This window comes from Sinocyclocheilus grahami, unplaced genomic scaffold (assembly GCF_001515645.1).
Source record: "Sinocyclocheilus grahami isolate Dianchi unplaced genomic scaffold, SAMN03320097.WGS_v1.1 scaffold235.1, whole genome shotgun sequence".
In the NCBI taxonomy this organism is placed as follows: domain Eukaryota; kingdom Metazoa; phylum Chordata; class Actinopteri; order Cypriniformes; family Cyprinidae; genus Sinocyclocheilus; species Sinocyclocheilus grahami.
The window spans coordinates 616,001-633,572 of NW_015505414.1; the positions used below are offsets into that span (position 1 = coordinate 616,001).

At 39.3% G+C, this 17,572-nt stretch overlaps 1 protein-coding gene across 1 annotated transcript in view; it reads right to left on the bottom strand.

Moving 5' to 3' along the window:
- The window catches only part of LOC107597722 (collagen alpha-1(XXI) chain-like), a 139,204-nt gene that overhangs the window by 91,179 nt on the left and 30,453 nt on the right, over positions 1-17,572 (bottom strand). The window contains exons 11-13 of the mRNA XM_016288892.1: positions 15,992-16,045; positions 15,855-15,908; positions 15,402-15,455 (exon numbers count right to left, since the gene is read on the bottom strand). Coding sequence (XP_016144378.1) covers positions 15,402-15,455; positions 15,855-15,908; positions 15,992-16,045 — 162 coding nt within the window. The remainder of the gene's footprint in view (positions 1-15,401; positions 15,456-15,854; positions 15,909-15,991; positions 16,046-17,572) is intronic.

Below are 17,572 nucleotides of genomic sequence, written 5' to 3' on the forward strand. Positions count from 1 at the left end.
TCTGGATGATCAGCTGTGATGCAACATGATTCTGGATGATCAGCTGTGATGCAACATGATTCTGGATGATCAGCTGTGACGTGACGGGACTCCGGATGATCAGCTGTGACTCGACGTGACTCCGGATGATCAGCTGTGACTCGACGGGACTCCGGATGATCAGCTGTGACTCGACGGGACTCCGGATGATCAGCTGTGACTCGCCCTGACTCCGGATGATGAGCTGTGACTCGCCCTGACTCCGGATGATCAGCTGTGACTCACCCTGACTCCGGATGATCAGCTGTGACTCGCCCTGACTCCGGATGATCAGCTGTGACTCGCCGGGACTCCGGATGATCAGCTGTGACTCGCCCGGACTCCGGATGATCAGCTGTGACTCGCCGGGACTCCGGATGATCAGCTGTGACTCGCCCGGACTCCGGATGATCAGCTGTGACTCGCCGGGACTCCGGATGATCAGCTGTGACTCGCCCGGACTCCGGATGATCAGCTGTGACTCGCCGGGACTCCGGATGATCAGCTGTGACTCGCCCGGACTCCGGATGATCAGCTGTGACTCGCCGGGACTCCGGATGATCAGCTGTGACTCGCCCGGACTCCGGATGATTAGCTGTGACTCGCCCTGACTCAGGAAGATTAGCTGTGACTCGCCCTGACTCAGGAAGATTAGCTGTGACTAGACTCAACTCAGGAAGATCAACTGTGACTAGACTCGACTCAGGAAGATCAACTGTGACTAGACTCGACTCGGGAAGATCTGTTGTGACTTGACTAGACTCATGATAATGAACTGTAACTCGACTTGACTCATGACGATCAACTGTGACCAGACCAGACTCATGATGATCAACCGTGACTTGACTGAACTCAGGAAGATCAGCTGTGACCAGACTGAACTCAGGAAGAACAACTGTGACCAGACTTGACTCATGATGACCAGTTGTGACTTGACTAGACCCATGCATATCAGCTGTGACCAAACCCGACTCAGGATAACGAACCGAAACCCGACCGGACATTTGTAAATGTTTATAAACGATTACTACAAGGTTTGTGTAAAGGGTAGCTGGTTAAGTTTAGCTAATGCACTCACATTAGTATACTACTCTTCAGTGTATCATTAAACAGGACATTCCTTGAATCATAAATAAACAGGAGAAAACAAATACTTGTTCATTTATTAAAACAATACAGATTGAACTGCTCCATTATAGTAATCAAATTGACCCCTTTACACTGTTGACCCTTTAACCAACCCTTAAACCTACCCATACCACCAAACCTGTGCCTAACCTTACCCGAATCACACCTTATATTGATTAATGTTGTGCATTAACACAAGCTTTTAATCATTTTATAACATCTGTTAAAATCATTTGTAGATTTTCAATAAGTGCTTGATAGTATGGAATTGAAAGTTGAATGACATTTGTAAGCATTTTAACTTACATGAAATAATGATTTGTTTGAACATTATCTAATGTTTAATAAGTTTATTAGCAAACATTAACAAGCACATTATCTCCCGTTTCTAACTCTTTGAATATATATTAACTAATGAGCCATTAAGCATTTTATTATGTTTGTTAATGATTTATTAATGAAAGTTATTATAAAGTGTTACCGCTGAATCTTTGAAAGAAATGCATTTTATCATTTATTATTCCAGGTATTTATTGAATATCTTGTTTTTGATTTCCATATATCATTATGTTTATTTAAACACATGGGTCAAAAATGACCCATATACTGTAGGAACCTTTGATATGTTCTTTTTTATTTTGATTTTTTACAAGTAGGAACATATATTTAGTGCAGAAAACTATTCACCTGCCCTACATTTCACAACTCAACATGGCTGCTTTTGTATAACTGATTCATGTCAAGTCTTATTTTATAATTGTATGCCATAGAAAATATTTCATATATTTTGAAAGATAACTGGATATAATATTTGAATGTTAGGCTAAAATTACCTTGACCTTGAAATCCATTACTAGTGAGTCAGAGATACATGTAAAATACTATTAGCTAGCTTGTTGTCGACATATTCTATTTTAGATAGCTAATGTTAGTTAGGTCTACAAAATAAAAGACAAAATAATACATTTACAAGTATATATCATTGCTGTCAAGAGAAAACCTTGTATCTCCACATTTCATCATTTTTATTTTTTGTCATAAATCAATGCTATTGGTCACCCTTTATGTCTGTCAGTGTTCCTGAAAAGTAACAGTTTTGGACATACAAGGTTTCTGTCTGACAGTGACAATATATAATCAGTATATACATGATCAACTGTTTGTTGTGCATTTTAATTTTTTTCTTTTGATATTCTTTATCCAGAGTGTTAGTATGGCTGATCCCAGTCAATCTAGATTAACGGCTGAAATGTTTGTAGAGATGCTACATGAAGAACGGGATGAGGAAGATCAGACAAATCTTAGTCCTGATTCAGAGTCAGAAATATCTGATACACTATGTGCCACAGGGTCAATCTGGAGTTGTGGGTGTAAATCCAGCTCTCCTGAATGAAGAAAGCTCAGTTGATGACACTGAAGACTTGTCTAATGAGTCCTCTGAAGAGGAAACTCAGACCCAGTCCAATAGATTGAGTAAAAATGACTCATGTAAGCAGAGAACACCTAGGTGGCCCATGGTGCTGTGGTGCAATGTGCTGGATGTTATCAGCCTCAATGACTACACCAGGGGCGACCAACGTTGGTCCTGGAGTGCCACAGTCCTGCAGAGTTCAGTTCCAACCCTAATCAAACACACCTGAACAAGCTAATCAAGGTCTTAGGGTTACTGGAAAGCTACAGGCAAGTGAGTTTTTATCAAGGTTGAAGCAAAACTCTGCAGAAGTGTGGATTTTCATGACCGAGGTTGGCCACCCCTGCCTACACCAACTTCACTGCACAACACCATTACATGGGTGGTGTGACCAATGCACAACTGCTATTCATCAAGGAGCTGGTCAAAGAGCTTGTCATGCCACATATGAAGAGGTGCTTGGAGGGCACACCCCACCTTCAACACCATATTACAGAGGTAATGGGAAGATGTGGGACAAAAAAATAAAACACAGCCACCACCTGGCCACAAGAGGACATCAGGCAGGAGGGCCAATCGAAGAGGAAGAGGTGCAGGATCTGCCTGATGTTCCCAGTGCACCAGGCCTGTGTGCAAGGAGCACAAACGTGTAGTTGTCCTTTATGAGGCATGTATGCACTGAGATAGCAATTTGAGATGGCACTGTACCCACGTGATTTCATTTTGTCAGTTTTATTTTCAACTGCTTGGTCACATTCACTACAATTCACTATAGTTGCGCTACAGAGAGTTCAATTTCAGTGTTAGCGGTTATCAGTGATATGTGTATGTTATGTGTGACAAAGTGGCAAATAAACATGGCAAGTGTTAAATGTGTTGGCATAACTGCTAAAATAATTATTTTAACAAAATGTCTTTATTCTTTTGTTTTATCACGCTTGCATAGATGGGTCATGTTTGACCCATTTGTGTAAACTTGACGTAGTAACACAAAACCTAAGAACAAATAAATAAAATTAAATATTAGTTTGTGGTCACTGAAAAAATATATTTTGAATATTTATGAATCATGGAATTCATAAATCATGGAATATTAAACGCTGAAATAAACTGATTTAAAAAAAAGCCCAGCCAAGCATGAAATAACAGGAAATTAATACGGGTCATTTTAGACCCATGTTGTGCATTAGAAGGGGTTTGCACAGCTTGTGCATCAAAGGATTAAAATTATTCAAATTTAAACTGGTATACAACGTTTTGCAGTGGCTTCAACTAGTATTTGGAGACTTCCAAATTACAAATAAAATATACTGTAGAAATTTAACTGTTTGGAAGCCTTTCACACATGGAAACCTCAATGCTTCTTTTTGTTGACAACAGGTTTTTAAACTATCTTAATTATACATTTGAGAAGATGGTTGGTGCACGTTCCCAAATGCCAATGATAAGCAACTGTAGCAAATTAGCTCAACAGGAAAATGTATAGAAATAATTACAGTTAATTATGATTAATTACAATTATTTATATCAGCTGCCAGTAGTAACTGTAGCAGAATTAAATTGCCATCAACCAATCTGCTCATCTAGCGAACATTCAGTTTAAGTTCATATCAACTCTAGGAAAGAATATATCTGTGGCCACAGAAAATACTTTCATACAGTATTAATGCATTAGAGAATGTAGTAAGGATCAAAATCGTAAAGGGACAATTAATTTTCAAGGCAGAAACAGAAACTCATGTAATTTGTGCACAAGAGTTTTATTAACGAAACACTAACACAAACTAGTCTAACAAACATACATACACTCACGCGTGCATACAAAAGGGGAGCTAAAGTGGATGAATGAAGCCATTAGAGAAACCAGAGAATGCAGTTATGGAAAATGAGTCAGAACCACCTGAGTTAAAACCATCAGTTACGTTTTACAATGGGGTCTACCGCTTATACTAAACCTCTGTTTCGTTTAGTTAAATGTACGATACTTGCATTGCCTTGGTTATTGAACGAGTGTCTGGATGAAAGTCTTGATGGTTTCAAGGTTTTGGACTTGCGATCACGTTCTTCCGGGTTTGAAGAGTGATGAATTCCAAAGATGTTCTGACTTGATGGGTACTGGGAGTTTCTTCCCAGTGGAAAGTGAAAAAGAGCTAAGAGAGACATCAGCTGAGATCCTAGGATCTTTGGTGAATGGAAAGTCAAGGCCGAGGCCTGGCACACTTAAAGGTTCCAGGAGAGTTCTAGCTCACATCTCATCTTCTCAGCATCTAACAGAACCGCAGATTGACCGAGGCGGGTCGCTGATGTGAGAGCTTTATCTCCTATTGAGCTCACACCTACGGGGGATCAAAGAGCCAATGGTGTCTTGAACTTTTGGAGGGAATGTTTACGACTCTTTGTCTCCAAGCATGGTATTTCGCATATGTAATTCGATTGGGTGTTGATGCACAAACTAGTAAAGATTCTTAGAACATTAATATGTTGCATAGGTACCAACGTGTAGTATGCACTCTCAATTAGATCATCCGAAGACAAATTCATAGAACAGTATATGAGACAATAAACAGTATACAATACAAAAGACAATATGCAAGAACAGTAATGGTATACACCAGGGGTGCCCAACCCTGCTCCTGGCGATTGACTGTTCTGCAAAGTTCAGCTCCAACCCTAATCAAACACTCCCCCCACCTACAATCCCTGCGAGTACAAGACTCGAACCCGCAACCTTTGGGTTACGAGTCCGACTCTCTAACCATTAGGCCACAACTTCCCCCATGTTCATGTTCATTCATAGAAAGGTTTTCCTATGAATTAATTAGAGAAAAGAGTCCATTTTGTTGTGCATTATGTGTCTTTCCTATGGAAAATGTAGTGAGAGGGAGAACTTTTAACATGCCATTAGGTCGTAAAGTTTATCTGGTCTAGCCAGATAAAGGTGTCCTGGTTGCCATGGTAACCAGGGGCCTGGGTCTCGTTCACAAACATCTTGGCACCCAGTGTGTTTATTGGGTGAGGGGTCTGTGAATGTTTGTTAATCTAATGAATAATTGATTTGTTAAATCTAATGAAAATTGTGTGTCTGATTGGTCCAAATGCTACACGACTCAGACTCACTGCACTTGCAGAGTTCGAGTGGAGTAGCATTTACTGTGAATCTCTGATGGTCGCACTCATTACTCATATCAACTTCTCACAAACATGCATTTTTTGTGAGAACAATAGTGCTTGCACCTACAGTTTGGTCAGTTACCCGGAATTGCGGCCATATTGGAGATACTCGGATGTAAACAACAGCATGGATTGCACGACTAATGTACTACTGAAGATGTTGTTCTACTAATTTATCATTTCTAAACCATGGAAAAAACGAGTGGAAACTGCTAAATCAGATAGAGAAGGACTTAGTAAGCAGAAAAGGGTGCAATACTTTGACAAAGTTAATAGGTGGTAAAGATCCGTGCACGCTGGTTTCTTTATCATGGACCTGAGACCCAACAATTCTTCCTTCTATTTCTTATACCAACATAGTGAACAACTTCCGTTCCCTAGAGTTCCATTCGGTTCAGTGGTATTGTTTACGTTCAGTGCACTAATATGGCCGACTTCCGGATTGATGACGTGGCGTGAAAACATCGTATAGATGTGTTTGCCTTGAAGCAGTGCTTCGTAGATCGATCAGTGTATGACATCAAAGTACCGCGAGAGCGATTCGTAAGCATACGGAGCCGCCTGCTCTATCTGTCCCAAATTGCTTCTCAATACTTAAATCGATGCATTCTCGTTTCCTTGCTCCTCCATCCTCCATCATCCAGCCCGTGACCTGGAAACCGATTGAACTCAGCCACCTTGAAGGACATCCCAATTGACTATATGCACAGTTACTTCCTGGTTTTAAATAAGCCAGCTCAGTCATTTATGGTCAACTGTCAAAATCAACTGTGCCAAAAGCACCCTTTGCTCGTTTTGTCTACATAATCCACTGACAATTTGAAGAAAAGTTTTGTTTGTCTAAGAGGACCAAACATCCAGGTATACAGTTTCAGGAATGACAAACGCGAGTGTAAAAAAAACATTAAGCGAGTGAATCAGCAAATTTGTGCCACGAGTCATTGCTATGATTGACAGTGGTAAAGAAATGGACTGAACAAACCGTGTGACGAGCCGATGTCAAAAACACATTGAATGCTAAATTCACTTTTACATGGTGTTTGAACTTGAATGTGTCCTGGCAGTGTGTTTACACCAAGACCCTATAATCATAAAAATCCACCCAGTACTTTTTTTTTAATCCACAAACCCACAAATCAGCACTTTCTCAGATCAAGCCATTCACAGATTCTTGGCCAAGTGACGTCACATTGCACAGGCCCCTCCCACGACTGTTGACAGACACTGCCGTTTTAGCATAGACCCACTCTCAGTGAACTGTAAACAGTCCGCCATTGTTTCGACGCCACAGCAGGTGTAGACAAGAATGGCTCCTAAGCGATTGAGGTGTTTTGTTGCTGGATGTAAGAATGAATATAGCAGTTAGGTTTACTTAGCATTTACTCCCGACATCTGAGCCGTTGAATACGCATTGGATTATTACTTTTCTTTTTGAAAGCAATGTGCCCCCAGATCTGCCTAAATGTTTGCCCGAATAATTTTACACCAGAGTAAACTTTTTTTTTATGAATCTTTACAAATTGTCTTTCCAAATAATCTGCCACTGAGGACGCAGTGGATTAGTTTTGTTTTTGAAGATAATGCGCCTAAATTCGTTTATATCTGCCAATGTTCCCTCTAAGCCGCGCAGAAGAAATAATGTGCACACGCATAAATGAGTTGGGAAAGCCATTTGCGAAAGCGAATGAATTATAATGCTCGGGTAAACCGCTATAGAGTTGATATCGCTATAGAGTTAGAACCGGTGAATGCGGTTTACAGGTTTCACAGAAAGAGAATGATGTGCGCCATTGAGTCGCTGTAGAAACCAAATATTTTAATGGTTGCGGACGAAATAGGTAAAATCGAGAGCCAATGCAAACGCAATGACGTGAAATAAAACATCCTTGTGTTTTAAAGAAGTGTGGTTTGATTAAGTGCTGGAAATAGCAGATGATGGGCACAGAACAGTAACAAAACTAAGAGACATTTACAGTCACACAGGTGTATTGTGCAAACTGTACTTCATAGGGATGTTTAGATAGCGATAGAAGAATTTATGTTCACGTTTTTTCTTTTTTAATATTTAACTTACATATCTCAGTTTAAATGCTTCAGTTTGTTTTCTATTCTATTCTATCAGTTTAAATGCTTCAGTTTGTTTTGATATTATATCATGTTATAGCAAATATTTTAAACCTAATAAATAATTAACCTTGTTTTTTAATGGAGTCTCTTATGCTCATCAAGGATGTATTTATTTGATCGAAAATACAGACAAAAAGTAATATTGTGAAACATTATTGCAATTTCTAATATTGGTTTCCTATTTTAATATACTTTAAAATATAATTTATTCCCGTGAAGCAAAGCTGAATTTTCAGCATCATTACTCCAGTCTTCAGTGTCATATGATCCTTCAGAAATCATTCTAATATGCTGATTTATTATCAGTGTTGAAACTGTTGTGCTGCTTAATATTTTTTTTTTTGGAAACTTTGATGCTTTTTTCTTTGATTCTTTGATTAATAAAAAGTTAAAAAGAACAGCATTTATTCAAAATAGAAATCTTTTCTAAAAAATTAGTCTTTACTATCACTTTTTATCCATTTAACACATTATTGCTGAATAAAAGTATTAATTTCCACAAACCACAAACTTTTGAATAGTAGTGTATATTGTAACACAAAATTTCTATTTTGAATAAACCCTGTTCTTTTTAACTTTTTATTTATAAATTGCAATAATATTTCACAATATTAGTTTGTAATAAATAATATTTATTTTGAACGGCAGTGTATTATACTGTAAAAAAAAAAAGTTTTCTCAGGAAACCTAAAATGTACATCATTTAGTCACGGGTCAAATTAAAAACAAATAGCACATTAAAGTTAAAAGTTACACACTTTTTTTGTGTGTGCGCTGTATAGGTCTGGTATAAAGAATGTTCCCTTTCAATGGAACTTCGAACTGCATCCTCTAGGGGTCGCTATGGGGGACGCCTCGTCGTGACCCGTGTCTGAAGCATACATTGAAAAAACACCAACAACACGTTGGCCGGCGACAGCCCATGACATCACTACTGGTGCGATTATAGTATAAATAGGCGCCGGGAGAACATGTCATTCTCTTCTTCATCTTCACTGACCGTTTTGTTTGAAGCGTGCATTTCCGCAGTAAGAGCGATCTATATTCCTATCGTTATGGCGAGCACTAGCAAAGCATTTAGAGGGTGTGTGCATCCGCGTCGTAGTTATTTGACACCTGATGACACATACGATCTCTGCATGTTTGTTTGGGCAAAGAGCACGCACGCGATGTCCTTGCGGGGGCAATCCGCATTCATTGCAAGCGTATTTTAATGAAAAGCTCCGCTCTCGTTTGTCTCTCTTTTCGAGGAAAGGGGGGCAGCCATCTGCTTCCCGCGGCTCAGGACCCACCACTGCTGAGGCACGGAGGAGGATGGGCTCGTGGGGATCGTGGGTAGATCCGGCTGTGGTAAGTTCGCACGCTAGTTCTTTGCGTTCTTTTCTAAAATCCTGTATGGTGAGGGCTTCGCACGGTTGCTTCGTGCCCTTTCTTGAGCTGGTTTAAGCCACGTTCACCTTGGACACCACTCCACTTAGCTATCCTAGGATACCTACTTTAACAGGGTGTGGCCATTAGAGGTCTCTTGAGACAGTTCCTTTCAGAGCTTATGCAAGTGCAAGCGTTAGCCCCTGTGTGACAGGCCAAGACTTAGTGTGATACTAGGTTGTTGGTCGTATCCCCTTAAAGGAATCAATTATGATTCCAAGCCTTGAGCTCTACCCCGGCCCCAGGAGTCTGGCCCTAACAGGTAAGTTGGGTATGTAGCCTAGGCCTTTGGCCATAGGGGATAAAGTCACGGACAGCCGTCTGACGTCCCAGGGGCAACTCATCATGAAAATGGTAAAGTTGGTACTTAGTGCTCGCCATGGTTCTGGCCCACACTCCCCTCAGCATGGCGGCGTGGGTATATCGTTCCCCATAGCGACCCCTAGAGGACGCAGTTCGAAGTTCCTTTGAAAGGGAAGTGATGTCATGGGCTGTCGCCGGCCAACGTGTTGTTGGTTTTTTTCAATGTATGCTTCAGACAAGGGTCACGACAAGGCGTCCCCCATAGCGACCCCTAGAGGACGCAGTTCGAAGTTCCTTTGAAAGGGAAGTGATGTCATGGGCTGTCGCCGGCCAACGTGTTGTTGGTTTTTTTCAATGTATGCTTCAGACAAGGGTCACGACAAGGCGTCCCCCATAGCGACCCCTAGAGGACGCAGTGTCTCGTTCCCAACTCAGGGAACCATGATTACATAAGTAACCTGAGACATTTTTGCTCAGCTGGCCGTGGCCTAATGGTTAGAGAGTCGGACTCATAATCCAAAAGTTGCGGGTTCGAGTCTCGTACCGGCAGGGATTGTAGGTGGGGGGAGTGAATGTACAGCGCTCTCTCCCACCTTCAATACCACGACTGAGGTGCCATTGAGCGAGGCACCAAACCCCCAACTGCTCCCCGGGCGCCGCAGCAAAAATGGCTGCCCACTGCTCCGGGTGTGTGTTCACGGTGTGTGTGTGTTCACTGCTGTGTGTGTGCACTTTGGATGGGTTAAAATGCAGAGCACTAATTCCAAGTATGGGTCACCATACTTGGCCACATGTCATGTCACTTTACTCTAGACTGCTTTCTGAACAAGGGACAATTCAAGGCTAAAAAGTTCAAACTCAAGGATGGATCAGTACCCACTGCAGAAGAAACAAGTCTCACATTCGCCTTTCCCATGGAAGTGAGGGGCGGGGTGAGCAGAGCTCATTACCATTTAAAGGGGTGGTTCATTGTTTTTTTCTAGGCTTGATTGTATTTATGGGGTGCAGTCTAACATGTGTTAATGCTTCGTTTAAAAAAAACACATTATTTTTCACATAATTTACCCTTCTCTGAGAAACGGGCTGATCTTTTCCTGTTTATATGATGCCCTTCCCTCAGAAATAGGTGATGGGCTCTGATTGGTTAGCTGGTCCAGTGTGTTGTGATTGGCTAAACTGCCTCTAGTACGTGTCTAAATGTCCCGCCCCTCTCCTCAGCGGCATGTGCCCCGGTTGTATTGTAAACAAGGTGTCATTAATATCGCTTATCAGTTTGAGCCCGATTGAGAAGCAGAGGATATTATTGAAGAGGATCGTGCAGAACCTGTGCAAGCACGGCTTTTAATGGCAGGCCTATGTTTTTTGTTTGTTGTTGTCTGATACTTTTAGATACGCTGTTATTTGTAAATGCTACTGCTTCTGTTAGCTTTTAATATATTGTTTTATCCTGATTAAAGCTTTAATACAGTATGGCAACTGCTCGCATGTATAATGCTTCTCATAACTGTGAAAATAAGGGTATAATTGTAACAGTTCATTGCTGGAGTTGAGCTGAATGAGAGAGAGAGAGAGAGAGAGAGAGAGAGATGCAGAGCATGTGCAGAGCAGGGGGATGCGAGGAACAGTATTAAAGGGGTCATATGATGCTGCTAAAAAGAACATTATTTTGGCCCCTTTGCTGCCTTTTTCCGAGGGCGGGTTTTATCGGGGATTGTGATGTCACGAACCCGGGAAGTAACTCGTTGTAGTCCCTACCAGCCATTTTTGTTGGCATTAAACTGCCAGAAATTTAAAAGACGATATCTCCGTTTGCACTGAACTTTCAGCTTCGTAACTTTACAGATATTGTTTATGCTCAAACAGCAACATTACACACTAACGTTAAAAAAGTGAAATCGCAATCAACCACCCCTTTAAAGAGACACGCAACGAAATGGGTCGCTGTGAACCTAGCTGTTTTTGACAAGATAAAAAGGGTGTTGTATTACGAGGAATTTTAACCAACGTATGTTATATACTTTTCATGAAGACTCTAAAGAATCATACCAACTTGTGGAAAGTGGGCATCCGATGTCCCTTTTAATGCAATATTATTTAATTGTTATACCATTAATAATTAACTTATTTAATTTGTAGTTAACTAGTAGTATTTCAATTAGTATTAGTAGTATTTAAATAATACTATTTAAATAATTTACCCTTCTAGGCTGTTGGTGTCTTTTTTAAATGATGTGAGACTTTGTGACTTCCTGGAATTGCTATATTTCATACTTCAGTACAGTAAAAGTACTAAAATTTGTTATATTAGTCATTTCATAATAAATACAAAAGCAAGACGTAAAAAAAACTAGGGAGTTGAAATGCCAACTGTTAATGAATGATCCTCTGCTGTCATCTATTGGTTATAATGGTAATTTCATGTCAGTTTCATCTTAAAAGTCTTTGTTTTCCGCCAAGAAACAATTTTGGCATATTTTTTCATGTCTTCTTTATAAATGAAAAGTGAATCTTTAAAGTGAATTTTACTGCACAGCTGTAGAGTTGAGAAATAATAAAGGCTTTAAAACATTATAAGCCTAAGTGTTTTTTAAAAAAGTGTTCATGACTATGAAGGTCAGTTATTGAATATCAAGAATAGCATTATGATGTAATTTATGAGATAGCATCATTAGCTGGCTTACGTTAGCCTAAACAGTTACGATAGTGTTTAGTTGTCAGCATTTAAATGTACAATTACGTGTCTGGGTACTGGGTATATACAGTAATGTTGAATGTTGTTAAATAACATGAAACTGTATGTTAATGCCGCTATCATTATTTACGGTGTTGCAATTATTTTGTTTCACGCGGAACACGAGGAAAGGAAATGAGGATGCACAAATAAGAAATGAGAGTACCTTTCATGTGCACTTACGGTCTGGTGGATCTACAATGGCCCCCGAGTGTGTGTGTGTCCGTTAAGTCCACGAGACCGTAGGTGGTCCCAATCTTCATTTTAGCTTTCAAAAGGGTGTTCGCGAGCGTCCTGCTTTGCGGCCGCTATATGCCCTCTATGTGCACTTCTGCCGAATCCGCACTGAGGCGAGCCCCGCAGTAGACTTCTACCCGACAGCCAAAGCGACATTACATCATGAAAGTGTGGACTTAATGGACACGCACACACGGCGGCCATTGTAAGTCCGCAAGAGTGCAAGTGCACAAAGTATGCCATTTGGGACAAGGCCTCAGAGGAAGACCGCAAGGGTTTAGGGTGCGATTTGAGACAGGGCCTAGTTCTTGCGGTACTTTGATGTCATACACTGATCGGTCTTTGCAGTGCCGCTTCAAGTCGAACACACCTAATGATACTCACCCTGCATCGCAATTTTCATACTATCCATCCTAAATAGTATGTGAGATTATAATAAGTGTGTCCCAAAGCATAGTATGTTAAAAAGAGTATGCCAAAAGTCCCCGGATGGTCTACTATTTTCGATTTTTGAAGTGTGGATCCGTGCACACTCTAATGGCTAATATTACCCACAATCCATTGTGCTTTGAAGAATGATTTGGTTGAGAACTACAAACACAAATAAAAAGTGTTAAAAAACTACAAACTGTCGCAGTCTTCAGCCGGTGTGCCCAGGAGGGCCACCAGATGACTGTGTTCTGGGAGCACATGGCTTGTGTTGTGTTTGTCTGTTGCCATGTGCTCTCTCCTGTCTATTGTCTGGCCCCTCCCATCTTGTTACCTCGTTATTGTTTTAGTTGCTCCACCTGTGTCTCCCTCGTTAGCCTCCTCGTTTGGTTCCTATTTATTCTCCTTGTGTCTGCCGTCCTGTGCTGATCCGTCATTTCTCATTGTGTGTGTTTCGTGTCTGCATGTGTGCAGCTTTAGCTCTGCCTGTCTGTTTTTCCCCCTCGGGGTGGTTTGAGTTTGTTTTTGTTTAATTTGTTACTAAAATAAATACCATTTCTCCAGCGATTGAGTCCTCGCTTCATCTCCCCGCACGCACCGTGACACAAACATGATGGATGTGTGCGACCGACGGTTAAGTAGAGAGGTGTAGATAAAGGGGTTTGAGTTACTAATAATCAACATTTAACCTGGTATAAAATATTTTTATGTTATCTGTGTTATATTTCATCTGCAACAACAATGTAAACTTTTATAAACATCCATTTGTTCGTTAACTTTTAAATGCATCATTATGCAGAAAATATGAGCAGAGTTCTCCGCATGAAGACCAGCGGCTCGCAGATCAACGTGCTACTTCTTTTCTCTCCAATATGGTAGGAAGTTAAATAATATGAAATGTGGAGGATATAAACTGTGATAAGATGATTGACAGGCCAGTTTACACTGTCAGGATGCATGTAACTGTGCGACAGAGCGATCTGTTAAAGACGCTATTGTATAACGTGATAGTATGTCCCAAAGCTTGCCTACTCTTCTACTACACATTCAAAAGTGTGTACTTTTTCTTCACCAAAAAAAGGCGTAGTATAAGTAGGCACATTGGGACGCAGCTTCAGTTACGCGTAGACCCCGCAGCCGATTTCACTGGTCAACTCAGTCATGTCACCTGTCAACAAAAGTTCAGAGGATTCATGGATTTCAGTTTAGACTTTAAAAAAATTGTGTATGGATATGATCGGCGGGGTTTGCGCTTAACTGGTTTTTGTTTAACACTCGACCAAAAAACAGTTGTCCTGAGAAATTACAAACGTCTCTGAAACCCTTGAGTTTTAACCAATCAAAAAAGATCTTTGCCTGTCAATTATTCTGCACAGTCGGGTTTATCGCAATCGGGTTGGCGTCACGTCTTTCGAGGTCGTATTTATTTTACATTTTTTTAAGCATTGAGGGATGATATACAGTAAGTGTGGCGGTTTAATTCAGAAGTCTAACAGAAGCAAGCAAACATAACTGAAATTGCAAACAGCATATTTAATGGCACTTGTAAGTATTTTACAGTTTCCCATTAAAAAAAGGAACTGTTAAACAGGATATCATAGATATCCTTAATTTACATATTGCGTTTTGAAAAACTTCTGTCATCAAAAAGCCTTGCCTACTTTTGTTATACTTTTGAACTGATGATGTTGACCTACTATTAGCCTGCATAATGATGAACAACCTACAATGGTCCAGGCTTGTCCAAGAGCCCTGCAGGTGTTGATACCCTTAGCAACCTGCTAATGTAAGGCAGTAATCCTAGTTTGAGGAACTTTTTTGCAAACATGCAAACTCATCCATCACGCTATGAAAAGGTAAAGATCAATTAAGCATTCTTTTAGAACATCATTTAGAACTAATTTGATTTTTTGTGATAGACAAATTAAGCATTTTCATATGCACGTTGAATATCAGTAATAAATATATAATACATATATATATATATATATATATATATACTACCATCTCTGAAGATTATGGCCAGGTCTAGATGGAATAAGCACCCACAGATTTCCACCCCACACGTGTTCAATTATTACATATTTTGGCAAATTTGATAATCCTTGAATTGGAATTAAAAGTGTAGTACTGACATCATCTCCCTTTTAGACATTTTAAATCCATTCCATAGGATTCCCCCCAAAATATTTTCCACTAAATTAAAGCAAACTGACAAAATATCTCTTATTATGGCCAATTTAAAAAATTGCCTGAGCATCTTGGAGCAATGCTCCAGAAAAAAAAAAAGAAAGATTCCTACATAGAGTCAGTTGTACCCGTTATTTTACTGTCAGCGATAAAACAGCAATGGCCAAATAAATTATTCCATCAACAGTGTTTATTAAACATCTTTTAACACTTATTTTTTAAACTGACCTTTTCACCTGGTTTGCCAGGTGGCCCGGGTAAACCTGGGATACCGCTATCACCCTAAAGACAAACACACACACACACAGTGGAAAAAAATAATAATTTCAGTAAATTCAGTGAAATAAGTTGTTCATCTACCTGAATTTAAATATACTAAGCAAAATCTAAACTAATTCAGGTAACTAAGATTACCTGGGCTACCAATAAGACAATACCTTACAACAACTTGGTTTTAAATATCACTTCTTTAGATCAGTAAGCAAAAAAATATATGGAAACTATTTAGATTAATTTGCTTTATTTATAGCCTACTTGTGTAATTTTGTCAAATAATCTGCATGCAAAAACTTGCAATGAAAGCATTATTTGAATACATGATGACTGAATATGTTGCCACAATGAAAATGGTACATTTAGAGATAAAAGGGACAGATGAAAAAAAAAATCATAGTTTCTTACTGTTTCCCCAGGACTTCCTTTTCCCCCCTTATGTCCATCAGCTCCACGTGGCCCCTGCTCAAACAGAGATAAAAAAGTATCATGATCAAGTGTAGTATGAGGTTTTATAGGTCAATTTCTGACTCTTGCATTCATACCTGTATGCCAGGAGAGCCTTGAATGCCAGGACTTCCTCTAAAACCTGGGACACCCTTCAATCAAGAAAGAGTCTTATGTTAGTCTGACCCACAGTCATGCAAATTAATATAAAGGTCAGTTTTGAAGAACTCAACACAAAAAGGTCACAGCTTTCAATCTTTTCCCACATTATAATTATTCCCAGATTGTATAAGAATCATATAATGAAAACCTAATTTGCCTTATTCGTTTGATATGTAGTATGAAAATGTACTGTGTGGCGGGAGGAGAAAACGACAGACACAGTGGGTGTGACGTCAGGCCTCATAGAGGCTTTTATTTAACAGAAAATAAACACAAAATGTCCAAAACAGGCAATAAAGTGTCCAAAATAAACGGGATATCTAGTGTCTAGCTAGAATGCTAAGAAAAAAAAAATCAATCTCATTAATCAATTGCTATATAGGTTAATAATAACGTGTTTTATTTCGTTTCAGAAACTAACTAATCTTGGATGTGATTGCATACAGGTAACTGCCAGTAATGCATTCAAACTTGTATTTATTTAAACAGTTAGCCTTACAGTGACCTTAGATATTTGCACAAAGAAAAAAAAATGAAAAGTTTTTTCCACAAACATGCTATTCAGTACTTTGGTGTCCCTTGACTTATTTTAGTCCCTTGACTTCTTCGTTAAAGGCCATGTTTTTGATGTGGGTATTTTTAATTGTTCAGAAAATTATTTTCTTACATAAAATTGTATTTCACATTATTTAAAAAAATATATGACTGAGTATAGGTAAAACACATCTTTTGACTGAACATTTGTTGATAAATGAAAAAAAAAGTTTAAGAGTTACTTCTACCTTATTAGTGGTTAGTACCAAAGCCGTATTTTCCTACTTCTTAAAGATATTTAGATTTAGGTAGCTTGAACAGAAATGTTTACTTTAACATTGTGCTAGAAACATTAACTGTTGGTTATTGGTAAATGCTATCGTAAAATTACATGAGGTGAAATACGCTTTGCATCCCTTAAAAACAGCTGTTCATGGTTTAGATGAGCAGGCATATGTGCATAATGTGGACACATTCATAAAGGCATGAAGACTTGCAAGTATGGCATCCAGGTGTTGCGTTATTGCACATTCACTGAACTGTCAGAGCTCTTTAGTGGGTTTTTCATCATTCATGCTCAACAAATTTTTCAGTCAAACTAACTCATACTTAGAAAAACTTCATCTGGAGACAAAATTGCAAAATTGCAAATGCTCACAAACCCATTTACAACTCCTTCCTGCTTTATCTAGTTTCACTCCCTTGGGCAAGATGTGTAGCACTATTATGGAAACAATGACTGTGTTCTCCTCCAGTGTTTTTAAAAAGCTTTTACTGTTCAAACTTGTGTAACTGAGCCCCTATACTAGAAATTAATTCTCAAAGGAATATGAAAATTAATATATATATTTATTTTTAACCACATAATTGAAAACTGTGACTATATCAACTTGCAATATCATTCACAAAAAGAGACTAACTTAAATTATAGTTTAAATAAAAAAACTCTTTGTATCCTAAATCTCTCTATGTTTTCTAATAAA